The sequence below is a fragment of the Glycine soja genome, chromosome 19, assembly GCF_004193775.1.
Source record: "Glycine soja cultivar W05 chromosome 19, ASM419377v2, whole genome shotgun sequence".
In the NCBI taxonomy this organism is placed as follows: domain Eukaryota; kingdom Viridiplantae; phylum Streptophyta; class Magnoliopsida; order Fabales; family Fabaceae; genus Glycine; species Glycine soja.
In genome coordinates this window covers 1,615,909-1,632,416 of record NC_041020.1, presented here as the reverse complement: position 1 = coordinate 1,632,416, position 16,508 = coordinate 1,615,909, and the positions used below count along the sequence as shown (strand labels likewise).

Below are 16,508 nucleotides of genomic sequence, written 5' to 3'. Positions count from 1 at the left end.
TTCCGCTCTCTCTTCTCACTTTCACAGCCATTTATATCTTACCAAATACTACAGTACAAATAAGGTGACTGATTTTTTTATGTAATAATTTATAGCATAATTATTTAACTTGTGCCCCAAAAATACGTTAAGGACACTTGTCACATTAATTTCAACTCCTTGATGAGCGTGTTTGGCACTCAACGATAATAAGGTCTTCAATACATATAGTTCATTTTACTAACTTTGGTTTAGATTGACTAAGGTACGATTTCAACATATTTTTCATACAAAATCATACATGTGTATAAAAAAAGGAATAAAACTCACATTTTCTTCTTACAATAAAAGAGGAATAATTTTTTTTACACACTGAAATATATATATTTTAATTTCTTAATCAATTTTCTAGGACAGCAGCCACTGGTTAGTTGGACCCTAAAAATTTACTTAATATTATTTTCAATTTGCCGGATTTCTCAGAGTCTTTGTGCAGAACACTTGCCAGTTTCCAAAAACACATTTGACAATTCCAAAGTACCCAACAAAATATCCAAACCAATTTCCAATTTCCCTCAACACAGACACACACACACACCAGATGCTTCACTCGACACAACAACAGCAACACAAACACAACACAGAAAAACACTCTCCCAGGTCGAAACCTCCCACGACCCCACTTGAAAATTCATTCCCAAACCCTTCTTCAAATCGCGTAACATAACAACAGATCCCCCAACCAAAGACCAAAACCTCGTTTTTTTTCTGAATTCACCCAAACCAAACATGCCCTTCTCCTCCTCTCGCCGCGGAACATCCTGGTCCTCCTCGATCCTCCCATCCTCAAACCCACACAAATCTAAAGCACCCAGAAAGGGAAGAAAACGCGCGTTGGTGAAAGACTTCATCTTCTCCAACTTCTTCGCCATTGGCCTCGTCCTCTCCCTCTCCCTCTTCCTCCTCATCCTCCTCCGATCCGGCGTCCCCAAGCCACTCTCCACGCGCTTTCGCGCCACCACGCGCCCCTCACGCTCCCGCAAAACCGTCATACGAAAGCCCCTTCCTACCGGAGCCAATCTCAGCACCCTCGCCGGCGCCGCCGTGGACGTCACCACCAAGGCGCTGTACGACAAGATTGAGTTTTTGGACGTCGACGGCGGCGCGTGGAAGCAAGGGTGGAGTGTGACGTACAGGGGAAACGAGTGGGACTCGGAGAAGCTGAAGGTGTTCGTGGTGCCGCACTCGCATAACGATCCTGGATGGAAGCTCACTGTGGACGAGTACTATGATAGACAATCGAGGCATATACTTGATACCATTGTGCAAACACTATCCAAGGTCAAGTGAAATATCTCATCCTTAGTATTACTTTTTAGAGTTTGATTTTTAGTGTTAAAAAAAGTTTGAGTTTAATATTTATACATTGATAGTATAATACAGTTTTTATAGTGTCATCTAATTACAAATCTTTGAATTACTTTGGATTGTGATTAGATGATCGTGTAAAAGCTTTTACACTATTAGTGTATAACCCTTTTTCTCTTGTGGAAGTGATGGGAATGACTTCTAAAGTTGATAATGTAACAAACTTATCATGCATGATGTCTGTTTGTGACTAGATGACTGTGTAAAAATAAAAATTCTTCAAATTTTTTACTACTTTGTACGTTTAATGAGTTTAATTTTTATGCATATTGTCACCGTAAAAAAGATTTATTTATTTGTTGAATCATTGAAATTCGTGATAGTATGATTTTTAAAGTAGTTTATGTAACAAACTTGCCATGGAGGATGATGACTTGTGACTAGATGACAGTGTAAAAACAAAAATCCTTAGAGTTGGAAATGCATATACTATTTTACACTTTTAATGGGTTTTGGAGTTTTCTTCTTTTGAATAATACTAGTAATATAATATACATTGGCAGGGGTGTATAAGGTCTTTTACAGCATCATCTAATTTTTGTGGACTTTTATAGTAATGTCTAATTTCTATGCACTGTTAGTGTAATTTACACTATCGACTGATCAGAAATCCTTGTAAGTATGACTTTTAGTGTAAAAGTCAATAGAGTTACCATACCTGACAATTTGTGATTGAATAAAATTGTAAAATCTGTAAAAAATATTGATAGAACATGATTATTAAACTTTTTTTTTTTGCTTGTTTATTCCTTCATTAAATCGTAGATGACTGCAGTTGGTTAAATAAGGTTGTTATTTGGTTCATGAGAAGTGATGTGAGGGGTGTGTGTGTGGATAGCTTTAGTTTGTTTTATTGAAGGATTTGGAGTGATGTGAGGTGTGTGTGGGTGATTTGTGATGTGAGTGAAATTGGGGAAGGTTAAATGGTACAATTTGCTTTAAAGCTGTAAATGAATGATGATGGAGCACTGCATGTGATGACAAAAATGGTATTAGTATTAATGTTGTTTAAATTTTGGATTAGAGGATAGGAGTGAGTTAGTCAACAGAAGCCCTGCTGAATGAAGTGGTCGAGTAAATTTGTGTTGCTGGGTTGAAGTAGTTACTTTGCTGCGTTGAAGCTGCAGATCATGCTGGGCAGTCCTTGTGATAACAAAAGTGGTGGACATTAAATGTTAAAATTTTTTTCTTAATTTGATAAGGTTTACATGTTAGGTTGTAGTGTAGGAGATTAAAAAGCCCCAGTGAAATGGAGCTAATAAGCCTGTCAGTTCCCTAGGTAGCTCTTTTTATTTTAATCTTCATTTTGAGAGCAACTTGAGCTATGAATCTATGATATTGACTGGATGATTTGGCTATGTAGGATTCTCGACGGAAGTTCATATGGGAAGAGATGTCGTACTTAGAAAGATGGTGGAGGGATGCATCAGATGAGATGAAGGAATCCTTCATCAATTTGGTAAAAAATGGACAGCTAGAAATTGTTGGAGGCGGCTGGGTGATGAATGATGAGGTAACATGATACTGGTATTTTTACAATTATCTTATTTACAGCAAATAGCATTTATATATGTAGATACTTCATTCCTGTTGAAGTAATTATGACATGAGAATTTGTGGAAGGTAGGTTTTGTGATGGTTTTCATCATAATTGTTTTGTTGCTTAAGTTTTTCAGTTTAAGGACCTTTAAGTTTTCTCTCCTGTTAATGAAGTTCATGCTCTAGTAATGTACATGTCTATGGAATAATAATGTCTAATAAGAATCTCATCAAAGCCTTCCTGTGAATAAAGCTGATCAGTGGTGTCCTCTTTGGTTTTGGAAATTTGATTTTTAATTGTTTTCTCATTTGTGCAGGCCAATTCCCATTATTTTGCTATAATTGAACAGGTATGCTGAATGCTTTGTCTACTTTTGCAGTTGCATATATTATTTATTTCTTGGCTGTGTTGCTATAATTTTTTTTAGTTGATGTTGATCATTATGTAAGAAACAGGGGCAGTCCAATTATGTATTGTATCACAGTGCATGGTATTTGGCTGGCATGCTGATGGGTGTGAATTCTTCCATGCTTTTTTAGCTATTCAGTAAAATTACTGAAAAATTGCTCATTATATGAATGTAAGTAGTGTATTGTAGCACTATGCATGGTATTTGGCTGGCATACTGATGGATGTGAATGCTTCAGTTCCATACGTTTCTATATATTCAGTAATATTACTGAAAAAATGGTTCATTATATGAATGTTTGTATTAAAGGTGATTAGTTATTGTATTTAAGACTGGATGTGCTAATAAGTACTCAGGCATGCTAAATACAGATAATATGCATGTTTTGTATTTAAACTTAGGACTTATAGTTAGTCATAGGGATGCATTTTATCATGTACCTAATAATGCTTGTGATCATTAAAATTTAAAACCATTATCTTGCTTGGCTTTTTAGATAACTTAATCAGGTTTTATAATGTGATAAGTAGATCGATGCAAAAGTATGTTTTAGATGTGTCGTTTTAAATATTTTGTTGCAATATTCTGTCTTCCCAGTATTTTCTGAATTTAGTTTATTATTATAATTGGCATTGCAGACATTATGTAATTGCAAACAACAATACAAAGTAAGTTTCAACAATACATAAAGGCAAGGGTACTGTGTATATTGGTCATGTAAACTTTTAGAGAGCATACCTTTTCTTAATAATGGACCACATTTTCAAGTTTGAGTATGCAGTAGTGCACTCAGTATTCATTCATTAGAAGAGCAAATTATGTTTCCATGTTTCAGCCTGTCCATGTCTTGTGATTTTATGTTCTTATCAGACTATGATCTTTCTACTCCAGAGATTTGTATATTATTTTGTGATGGTTCTTAATCTCTGGACATTTATGTAACAGATAGCTGAAGGAAATATGTGGTTGAATGACACCATTGGGTTTGTTCCAAAAAATTCTTGGGCCATAGATCCATTTGGATACTCGTCTACCATGGCATATCTTCTGCGTCGCATGGGTTTTGACAACATGCTTATTCAGAGGACCCATTACGAGCTGAAGAAGGAGCTTGCGTGGCATAAAAATTTAGAATACATATGGCGTCAAAGCTGGGATGCAGAGGAAACCACTGATATATTTGTCCATATGATGCCCTTTTATTCGTATGATATACCTCATACATGTGGCCCAGAGCCTGCTATTTGTTGTCAGTTTGATTTTGCACGCATGTCGGGTTTTGCTTATGAACAATGCCCATGGGGGCAGTATCCTGTGGAGACCACTCAGGAAAATGTTCAGGAAAGAGCTCTTAAATTACTGGATCAGTACAAGAAAAAGTCAACTTTGTACCGAACCAATACTCTTCTTGTTCCTCTTGGAGATGATTTTCGATATATTAATGTCGAAGAAGCAGAAGCCCAATTCAGAAATTACCAAATGTTGTTTGATTATATCAATTCAAACCCCAGTTTGAATGCAGAGGCCAAGTTTGGTACTTTGGAAGATTACTTTGTAACCCTGCGTGAGGAAGCAGAGAGAATAAATTACTCATCTCCTGGTGAAATAGGATCCGGTCTAGTTGAAGGTTTTCCTTCTCTATCCGGTGACTTTTTTACTTATGCTGATCGGCAACAAGACTACTGGAGTGGTTATTATGTTTCACGACCCTTCTTCAAGGCTGTTGATAGGGTACTAGAACAGACACTTCGTGCCACTGAAATGATGGTAGCTCTAATACTTGGCACCTGTCGGAGATCACATTGTGAAAAGTTCGCAATGGGGTTTTCTTATAAGTTGACAGCTGCTAGAAGGAACTTGGCTCTTTTTCAGCATCATGATGGGGTGACTGGTACTGCAAAAGATCATGTGGTTATGGACTATGGAATGCGCATGCATACTTCATTACTGGACTTGCAAATTTTTATGTCCAAGGCAGTTGAGGCACTTCTTGGAATCCGCTATGATAAACTAGACCACAGTCCTGCCCAGTTTGAGCCAGCAATAGTGAGATCTAAATATGATGCCCAACCATTGCATAAAGTGATTAGTGTTCGTGAGGGTTCTTACGAATCAGTGGCCTTTTTTAATCCTTTGGAGCAAACCAGAGAAGAAGTTGTAATGGTTGTTGTTGACAGTCCTTATGTTACAGTTGTTGATTCTAACTGGACTTGTGTTCAGAGCCAGATTTTGCCCGAGTTGCAGTATCATAGTAGCAAGATCTTTACTGGGAAGCATCGACTTTTCTGGAAAGTTTCTGTTCCTGCAATGGGATTGGAAACTTATTATATTTCCACTGGCTTTGGTGAGTGTGAAAAGGCCAGGCCTGCAAAGTTGAAAATGTTCTCTAAGTCTAGCTCGGTTGCTTGTCCAACACCCTATTCTTGTGTGGAAGTAGAGGCTGATGTGACTGAAATTGAGAATCAGCATCAAAAACTAACTTTTGATGTAAAGTACGGTTTGTTGCAGAAGATTATATCTAGTTCCCCAAATACTATAAATGAGGAAATTGGTATGTATTCTAGTTCTGGTGGGGCATACTTGTTCATGCCCCACGGCGATGCCCAGCCCATTATTGAAGAAGGTGGGCAGTTGTTGGTGTCAGAGGGTCCTTTGATGCAGGAAGTATACTCTTATCCAAGGACAGCTTGGGATAAATCCCCCATTTCTCATAGCACCCGAATATATAGTGGAGAGAGTACAGTGCAGGGGTTTGCCATTGAAAAGGAATATCATGTTGAACTTCTTGGCCGTGATTTCAATGATAGGGAATTGATAGTTAGATATAAAACAGATATTGATAACAAGAAGATTTTTTACTCAGATTTAAATGGATTTCAGATGAGCCGAAGAGAAACTTACGATAAGATTCCTCTGCAAGGCAATTACTACCCCATGCCCTATCTAGCATTCATACAAGGATCAAATGGTCAGCGATTTTCTGTCCATTCCCGGCAATCATTAGGTGTGGCTAGCCTTAAAAATGGATGGCTAGAGATAATGCTAGACCGCCGGTTGGTAAGAGATGATGGTCGTGGTCTGGGACAAGGAGTGATGGATAACCGTGTGATGAATGTTGTCTTCCACCTAACCATGGAAGCCAATGTTTCTGCAACATCAAATTTGGTTCCCACACCTTTTCCTTACAGCCCTTCTCTTTTATCTCACCGAGTTGGTTCTCACTTGAACTATCCAATACATGCATTTGTTTCCAAGAAACCGCAGGATATGTCTGTGAAGCCACCGCCTAGATCCTTTTCTCCTCTTGCCACCCCCTTACCGTGCGATTTGCACATAGTGAACTTCAAGGTTCCCAAGCCCTTAAAGTTTTTGCAGCAACCACCTGAAGGTCCTAGATTCGGGCTAATTTTGCACAGGCGACATTGGGATTCTTCGTACTGCCGGAAGGGAAGATCGCAATGCACTAATCTGGCTGACAACACCGTGAATCTGTTCAGCATGTTCAAGGAACTTACAGTCTCGAAGGCTAAAGCAACTTCCCTTAATCTCTTGCACGAAGACCCTGAAGTAATGGGATTCTCAGAGCAATTTGGAGATCTTGCAAAAGAGGGGAATGTAGCCATATCTCCAATGGAAATACAAGCCTACAGATTGGAATTGAGGCCACAACCACAATAGAACACTCATTGCCGAGTTGCTGCTGCTGATTTTAAGCTGAACCACGAGGGATTCTTGGATTGATTCAAAGACGAATTTTTAGGGAATTTTTTTAACTGCTCCTTTGATGGTAGGGTTGAGTTATTCTTGGACTGCATTTGCAGTGGTGCAGGTAAGAGAATGTCCAAGCAAAGAGGAGTTACATTGGGTTGGTGAAGAGTGAGAATGGACTATTGTAGATTGTTGTTATGAAGACATGAATGAGAGATTGTAGCATCTGCGGCTCCTTGTCTTTTTTTGTGCTTTGCTGTAGCATTTGTTTAAGTTTTCACAGACTTCAAAGATGAGTTTTGCTTTGTCCATGCTATTGTATAACATGTCTCTTAGAGACTAGATATATGTACAGATTTAATACCTCTATGCAGGGGAGAGTGTAATCTTTTTTTGACGTGGGCTCAACAATTTGCAAGAACTACACATGCTTTCCTTCACAATTATTAGAATAAATTGGCTAAAAGTTGACATAAACTATTAAGGAGCAAACTTTAAATGTCTGTCTATTAGGTCTAGTTAGCTGCTGTTGGTTTAGGAAGAATCAATAACAGAAACTTTTTATTGAATATTACCTTGCGTTAAAAATTATGGCAGGGTATGTTGATATATATATATATATATATATATATATATATATATATATATGTATGTGTGTATATTAATAATTTTGTATTTCACTTTTGATTTCTTAATAAGTTTTTTCTTATGACATTGTCTAGTATTTATGTATTGGATTTCTCATTAAAAGTATTGGGATTCGTTGCTTGTGGATTTTTCTTACCCGAATTATTTATGTATTATTCATTGATTCATTAAGAATGACTATGTTACCTAAATGAATAAAAATCATTCAAAGGCAGGAAACAATGGTGACTTTTGTTTATTCAAAGAAGCTATGGATGCTGAAAAATAGCTCAATTTAACTAGAGCACTCATCTTAGAAAAGGTAGCTGAATAGTTAGTGTGGCTGACACATGTTAAGAAATCCCTCCAAGATATATATGAGGTACTCCCTACTCGTTTAGCTCAACATTTTAATATTCAAAATATTTTTTTTATTGCTTAAAGTGCTATCTAAAATACTTTAAAAATAAAAAATAAAATAAACACATTTTGTAAGGACTAAGATTATGTTTAGCAAGACATTACAGTTAATTTCTAACTTTTTTTTTATTGGTTATTTGACAAATAAACCTTTTTAGTAACTTTTTAGTAGTTTTTTAACTTTTTTGAAACACTACTTCAAGTAGCCTTTTTTAAAAGATTAACTTCTAGCTTTTAACTTTTTATATGTTTTTTTTTTACTTTTATCTTCAATATATTTATTCATTTTTTTTTACCTTTTTTTAAAAATAAATCATGATTTTATTATTTTTCTGTTATTTTATATTTTTTAGTTACTTCAACAGCTAGTCTTATCGAACACTTCTAATTTAATAAATTAGTTTTTTCATATTCTAATTAGTTTTTCAACTAATTTTATCGAACATAACCTAAAACAAAAAATAATAATTTGCAAGGACAAAAATGAAAAAAAAAGCTAAATTAGAAGAAAAAAAAACGTATATAAGTTTTTTTTTTACAATGTTTGCAGTTAATTTCATAGTACAGATCCTAGTTTTCTTATGCCACATTTTGTTATATCACAAGATTTTTGTGTGTTTTTCATGATATATATGAGAGAAAATTAAAACTAACATTGAGAAAAAGAAGTTGATGGGTTTGTTACTTTGAGGTGTGTGAAAATGATAAGGTAAGAATCTTTGGTCTGAGTAGCTTTGAAATGAACTAGTGGGTCACTCATGATTCTCACAGGGGATGGATGGCATAGGAAAATATCATAATGCCATGGTCTGAGTTTCCTGTAATTTGTACTCTCTTTTTTTCTTTTACTATCTTCGTGTCCATGTAGAGATAGATGAGTTTGGTTTTACAGTATATTTGGGTAAAAAATAAGACAAAAGGCGTTATGCTTGATTTTTTTTCCCTTATAAAAATGCTTGATATGTTTTTATTGTTGACTATTGTGATTGTTTTTCATATGATCAAACTTTCAATGGATATGTTTTTAATTCAACAAAAAAATGGTCCCTTATAGGTGTTAGTTACTTTTGAAAAGAAACCTAAAGAGGATAGGTTGCTTAGACATATCCTTTGTCTTATTTGAGTAAACGTAAAAGGAAAATAATTTTAAATAAGTATGAAATTTAAATCTATTTTTATATTAGACATCATTCTAGTTTAATTGATTAAACAAAATACATAAATTATTATAAATTTTTTAATATATGTCTTTAATTTCTATCAATATAATAAAAATATAAGACATCTCTTATTCAAATGTCATGAGATTTGGTATGTGATTGAATACACTTATAACAATAAAATCACATCAAATTATTGAAAGACCTTTATAAAAAATTATTAAAAAAATTTAATCAAACCATTAACTAATAATCTTTGATTAATTTTTTAAAAATTAATAATTTTTAATTAATTTATAATTAACTTGATAACTCTACTAATTATAGTTATTAATTAATAATCTAACATATGGACCACAATCACCAACTTGTAAAATTGAGAATCAAATGTTACAATTAAAAATCAAGAAAATTAAAATCATAGATTTAAAAAATTAGAAGAACCAAAATTACAATTTTACCTAAAATACATATACCTTTCTAAGAGTTATATGTATGTATGCATACTGTTGCATGTTGAGTTATTTCCAATGTATCTTACGATATCATGTTGGAGTGTAGTGAGATACATGATTTTATTACATATGGTGTGTCATCTAGTTGTGATTTTTTAATTTTTGGCTTTTGAAATGCAAAAAAATTCACAAATATTTTCATTATTAAGTTAATTGAAGAGTTATCATGTAGTGATGACAATTTGTTACATTTGTCACTCCTTTTTGTCCAAAAAAAATATGTTTTAGAAGATAATATTAATATACTTTAGGAGATTAAAATGACAATAAATAATTAAAATTAAAAATTTAAGTAATAACATAGAATTGAGGATTAAATTCTTTGGACCAACAATAATCATACATTACATATGAAATTTTCACATCTAATGAGTTGGGAATATTCACGGTTACTATTCGAAAAAAAGAAATGCATGTATGGGAACAATAGTGGGGTGATTATTTTACAGATTTATAATTACTTTACCAATTTTTTTAAGTTGAAACTTGAAAGTGTAACATTACCAGTACCACCTCCTAAGCAAGTAAAGTACCCTTTGAGGCATCGCAATAAATTTTCGCCCATGGAACAATCTCTTAGCCAAATGAACAAAGTTACCCACAGTTGAAATCTCAATAGCCTATTTTATTTTTTTTTATTTTTTACGGAAAAATCTCAATAGCCTATTAATAATAGGTGGATACTATTTGCATTTTTTTCTACTACTTTGCATTTTCCAAAAATTAATTTATGATAAAAAAGGAAGGAGTGTTCAGAGAAAAAAGATTGACCGCTGCTAGGTGCACCCAGCATTATTGCTGGTACACCCAACACTAACCACGAAAAGACAGAAATACCCCTTATGGATCAAGTTGATCCGTAAGGGGAGAAATTAGCAGGGACAATTTTACCATTTTCAAAAAATGCTGGGTGCACCAGCAATAATGCTGGGTGCACCTAGCAACACTCAAAAAAGAATTGTAAACAAAGGCGCCTAATAGAGAAATGCTAGGTGCACCCAGCAATTTATTGAAACTACCATTTTGCCCTTTAAGATAAAATTATAAAAAGCGTGAATTACCTCCCGGAAGACACTGTTTGTTCGAACAGCTTCTTCTTCTCTCCCGGAAAACCTGCTTCTTCTTCTCTTCTCCATGAACCTTCTTCTCCGCGAGGCGCGCCCAAGGTTTCCTTCTTCTTCTCCGCGAACAGGTTAGTCTCCCTACCCTTTGCTTGTAATATGCAGCATTGTTAGCATAGCAATGGAACCTTAGGATAGTTACCTTAGGATAGTAACCTTAGGGTAGAAGACGAGAGGGGAGAAGACGAGAGTACGCCGAAAAAAATGGGGAAAAAGGCTGACGACGGAGTCTTCTGGAAGACCCGTTAGGGGTTCTTCCAGAAGTTCTGAAAGAACCTTTTCCGGAAAGTGTTTTTTTTTTGTTTTTTTTTAAAAAATTTTAAACAGAAATTGTTTTGTTTTTTTTAAATGAATTATTGTATTTATTTTGGTTATTTTGTTTTTGAGATTTTATGAAAAATGAGGTTTGGGTTTTTGATGTCATGTTTTTTTTTATAATTTAAATTGTGTATTTTTACTAAATATTAATTTGTAAATTATTTATTTTTTTGTTTATAAAAGTAGTTGTGTTTGTTTTTGTTTATTGTTTATTTTTTTAAATTAGTTTTTTTTCTTTGTAAATGAAGTTGTTTATTTTTATAATTAAAGTTGTGTGTTTTGGAAGTTTTATAAAAATACTAATTTTTTATAATTAATTAGTTTTTTTTTATTATAAATGAAGTATTTTATTTTCTAAAAAAATTGTGGATGTTTACTAAATAATTTTTTTTACATTAGTTGTGTTTTTTTTACAAATGAAGTTTTTTAAATTGTTATTTAAATTAAGTTGTGGATGTTTACTAATGAATTTGTTTTTACATTAGTTGTCGTTTTTTATAAATGAAGTTTTTTTTTAATTAAGTTGTGGATGTTTAGTAATGAATTATTTTTATATTAGTTGTGTTTTTTTTTTATAAATGAAGTTGTTTATTTTTTTTTTAAATTAAGTTGTGGATGTTTACTAAATAATGTAGTTGTGTTTTTTTTAGAAATGAAGTTTCTTTTTTTTTTTATAAAGAAAATTATTTGATTTAAGTTAGTTATATTTGTTTATAAATAAAGTTGTTTTTTTATAAAGAAAATTGTGTATATTTTGACCGAAAAAAATACGTGTTCGACATGATTTGCAGATCATGGCCAGAACACGAGGTTTAGGTCGTGCCATAGGTAGAGTTGTAGGCAGAGATAGACCTGCTGACGAGGATGCTGTCGATGTTCCCAAGAGGCGTAGGCCTACTGCCTCAGTCCGTAGGCTACGCGTTCATCAGATGACTACGGAGGGACGTGATATGGCTGAGGACGTCGCTGACATGACTGACGATGTCCCTGAGCAGCCTACGGAGGCACCTGAGATGCGTGCAGACGCACAGGGTGCTGATAGTGGTGAGGGGCCAGATGGTGATGATGCTGCTGAGGGATTCGCTGGTGGTCCACGTGACCCGTCAGTGCTCACATCATTTGCCGAGCATGTTGCACATGCCGTTTGGAGTGGACATGTATTTTAATTTGTTAATTATTTGTCATTGTTGATTTATTTGTTTATGATTAATCTTTTTTAATAATTGTATAATTTGTACTTCAAATCAGGAACGTCCTGATTTGAAGTTAGTGTCACATGGGAGGAAGGTGACACTGATTGGGAGGCCTGTGCATGAGATTGAAGGCCTGGTGGCTGCCACAGGATTAAGTCCAGTGATAGATTGTTCAGTTATTACTGGCGATCCTGGACTTATATCCGCATTTGTGGAGAGGTGGCACAGTGAGACTAGCACCTTTCACTGCATTCATCAGTGCTAGGTCTCTGTCAGTGACAATAACAAGAGGGAGGCGATCGTTTCTTAAAAATAGGCCTCGAAATCGTTCCAAAGCCCATACAATATTATTAACACGCTCAGCCTCCAGATATGCAAACCTAGCAGAGAATGTGATCGCCGTTGGTGTCACTCCAACAAAGTCAAGTAGTGGGAGTCTGTACCTGTTTGTTTTGCAGGTACTGTCTATAAAAAAACACCAGATGACATGCATTGCATAACTTTACTCCATCTGGGTGACACCAAAATAGATCACGCACCACAACTTCATCCTTCAATCTATGCCAATGAATGTATTGATCACGTTCGAGAAGCTTCATCAGATGCTGCATTTCGGTATCAGCTCCTCTTATTGAAGAACGATATGCACTTCTTGCATTGTAAATTTGCTTTATCGTGGTGCAACTGTTGGCATTGTGTTCTTTCAACGTTAGCAAGATGTTTTTCAGTTTCACCATCGACTTTGTCATATCAGCAATAATTTTCTTTTCTTCCTTAGTCAATCGCCCGGCGTATGGATGTCCAACTAAGGACTTTGCCAATTCATGATTGTGAATCCCACAGATCAACTTCACCATCCAACATTCCCCTCCATGCACTGGTTTCCCACGAAGTCTGAAGGGACAACCACATTTCCTACTCCCGGTGTCTTTTCTAACGAATTCTTTATTTCTACACTTGTACGTACCACTCCTTTCACACCCAATTAAGACAAATGAACTTCTTCCTCTGCTACCGGTCTCTGTGTCAGACCTCATAATCACTGCAACAAATCCATTTTCATGGGCAACTGTTCGAGCCCATTGCAAAACATCATCTCGAGTAGCGAATACCTACAACGCAACCCTAACATTTTAATTTTCATACAAAACATCAATTCAACCAAATGACTCAAATTATCTATGATTACCTAAGACGTATTAAAAGCATTTGAACAATCCACATGTGGTTCATTCACCCCACATATATATATATAATAATTCAACATTCCGGAAGAAAGTCTTCGGGAAGTTACTAACATTCTCATTCCGGAACTTTCTCCTGCTGTGTCTAAAAATTCCTAGCCGGAAAACGAAAAAAAATACTCATAAATGCTTACCTCCGACAAAATAGGAAGAAGAGCGACTAACAAAACTTCAAATACGGAACACCTGCTTCACTGAGACCACCAAATCTTCAAATACTTCACTGGACCACCAATGGAAAGCGCAAGGGACCACCACCAAAAGCAACCGAAAGCAACAACAACAGCAACCACTGAAAGAAAGCAAAGAAGGAAGAAGCAGTAAAAAAAGTGAGTAAGCGTGAAATCCAACCCTGCAACGCATAAATTTAAAGAAAATTACATAGGGCAAAATCGTCATTACATATGCATTAAATATTATTTTATTTTTACTTATTATTATAAAATGAAAATTATTTTTTCTTCACTTTGTTATAAAATAATAATCATTTTTTTATTATATATTAACTTTTGTAATAGAAATTAAATGTTATCATAATAATAAAAATTATATTTTTAATAAAATTTACGAATTAATTAATTTTTATGGTTTAAATTATACTAAATTGTCATACAAATTAATATATTAATATTTTACATGCGCGTAAAAAAAATTATAAATATTAGTCATAATTACGTTCACTAATTATTTAATTATTTATGTATAATAATATTAATTATTTTATAATTTAGTTTATTCATTAAAAGTAAATTATTACAAAATAAAATATTTTTTTTAAAAAAAACTAACTTCCGGGAGAACCTTCTTCCGGAAGTAAATGGATATCTTCCGGAAGAAGCTTCTTCTGGAAACATTCCGGATGACGTTCTTCCGGAAGTTGTTTCTGAGTACTTCCAGAAATCACAAATTCTTCTTCCGGAAGAAGGTTCTTCCGGAAAATTTCCGGAAAAAGGTTTTCCAGAATGTTTCCGAAAAAAGCGCCTTCCAGAAGAAGAATTCCTGAAGGGCAGTTTCGACACTTCACTGTTTGCTGGGTGCCCCAGCAATAATCATAGCAACTCCCCGCCTAATAATATGAGTTCTTGGTCCAGCCTAAACCAATTTGTTAGCCCATTAAGAATAAGTCTCGGGCCTTAGCCTTGTTATTCCTGAACTCCCAAGAGAACAAGGCATGAACGATGAAGCACTGAGCACGTTGAGATTCACCGCAAATTTGCTAAGGACAAAAAGAATATAAAAAATAAGAAATTTAAAAATTGAATTATAATTTTAGTAAAATATTTGGGTTCAATTTTATTATTTAATTGTTATCAAAGGTAGGAAACTCAATTATTAATTATTTTTTTCATCAAGGGCGGTGTAGATAATTACATCCCTAAACTTGTTTCTGTCCCAACTCCTACAAGATGAAAAAAAATTCAAACCTAATTAAAATAGATTTTTCTGTCAAAATTAGATTATAGTCGAAAGGTACCTACTACTAGTTTAAATTTAATTACAATGTCTAAATAGAAAAAAATCTTAATATAAAATAAAAGAAATTGACGGACAACCCAACAAGAAAATTTAGTTGAACATACAAAGAAGACAAAAAAGAATACAAGGTAATAGAAAAAAAAAGAGAAAATTCATCTATGGAATGTAAGAGAAAAGAATATGCAAGGCTCCCTCAATAAAATCCTAACTCGACAGTCTGTGTACTTGGAGATGCAAAAATATATAGGCTAAGATATAAGAATAGTTGCTTATTTTATTTTTTGATTTTAAATTGGTTTTTTAATTTTTAAAATGATCCTTTTACTTATTTAATTTATAAAAAATTAGTCCTTTAAAAAATTCAATCATTTTTATTTTTTAAACATGATTTTGAACTTTTTTTCTAATAAATTCAAGTATGAAACTTATTTGATTAGATTTATTGTTATGAAAACTATAGAAATTTACTAATATTTGAAACAAAAAAGGTCATAAATGTAGTGAAAATCATGTGAAAAATAAGTCTCTTGAATAATAAGAAAAGAATGTGATATTAGTTTTTAGGTTTTAGGTTGATCATGAAATTCATTTTTTATTTCATGTATTTTCCATCTTGTGTTATGTCTTTTTTTATTCGAACATCAGTTGATTTTCATAATTTTTTTGTTCAATAAAAGGAATGTTAAAAATTGTGTTAAAAAAATAAAAATTGATTAATTTTTTGAAATGACTAACTTATCATGAATTAAATAAGGAGATCATTTTAGAATTTTTAAAAGTTAGAAGACCAATTTAAAACAAAAAATAAATTAAGAGACCATTTGTATATTTTAACCAAATATATATTAATAACAAAAGAAAAAGGCATTTCTCTCTCTCTTTTGACCTTAATTATAATAGTCAATTAATGACCCAATACCTAATGATTAGGAATGAAAGTGAAAATGATTGAAAGGAGTGAAAAATGAAAAAGAAAAATTGTTCAGTTGAGATAAAAGGATAAGTCAAAATTTTATTAAGAAATTCAATGGAGGTCACAGTATAATCTACATCACAACTTTAGTAAAAGAAATTTAGTTAGCCATGGGTTGATGGAAGCACAAAACTATAATCAGAAGCATAAAAAGTATAAGGGAAAGAAACAATTACAAATTGAAACCCTCGTGATATTTTTCACACTTTTCCCAAGCGTGGTACTCACTCAATAGCAGTCCTATTTCGAATAGAACAAAAGATAACCTAAATTAGGGCTTCCATTTTTCTAGCTATAACAAAGTTCTAAGATTGAAGCACTGAGTTCAACAGCATGGTCATGCTATGCTTAACACGGTTGTGCTGTTTGGGTGGCCATATTCACAATTTAAATTCTT

The 16,508-nt window shown here is 33.7% G+C and overlaps 1 protein-coding gene across 1 annotated transcript; it reads left to right on the top strand.

The window, feature by feature from the left end:
• Window positions 1–465: 465 nt before the first annotated feature.
• On the top strand, window positions 466–7,541 carry LOC114398155 (alpha-mannosidase 2-like). Its single transcript, XM_028360315.1, has 4 exons — window positions 466–1,320; window positions 2,771–2,920; window positions 3,264–3,296; window positions 4,302–7,541. The coding sequence occupies exons 1-4, from the start codon at window positions 769–771 to the stop codon at window positions 7,032–7,034; spliced, it is 3,468 nt and encodes a 1,155-aa protein (XP_028216116.1). The 5' UTR covers window positions 466–768; the 3' UTR covers window positions 7,035–7,541.
• The last annotated feature ends 8,967 nt before the right edge of the window (window positions 7,542–16,508 follow it).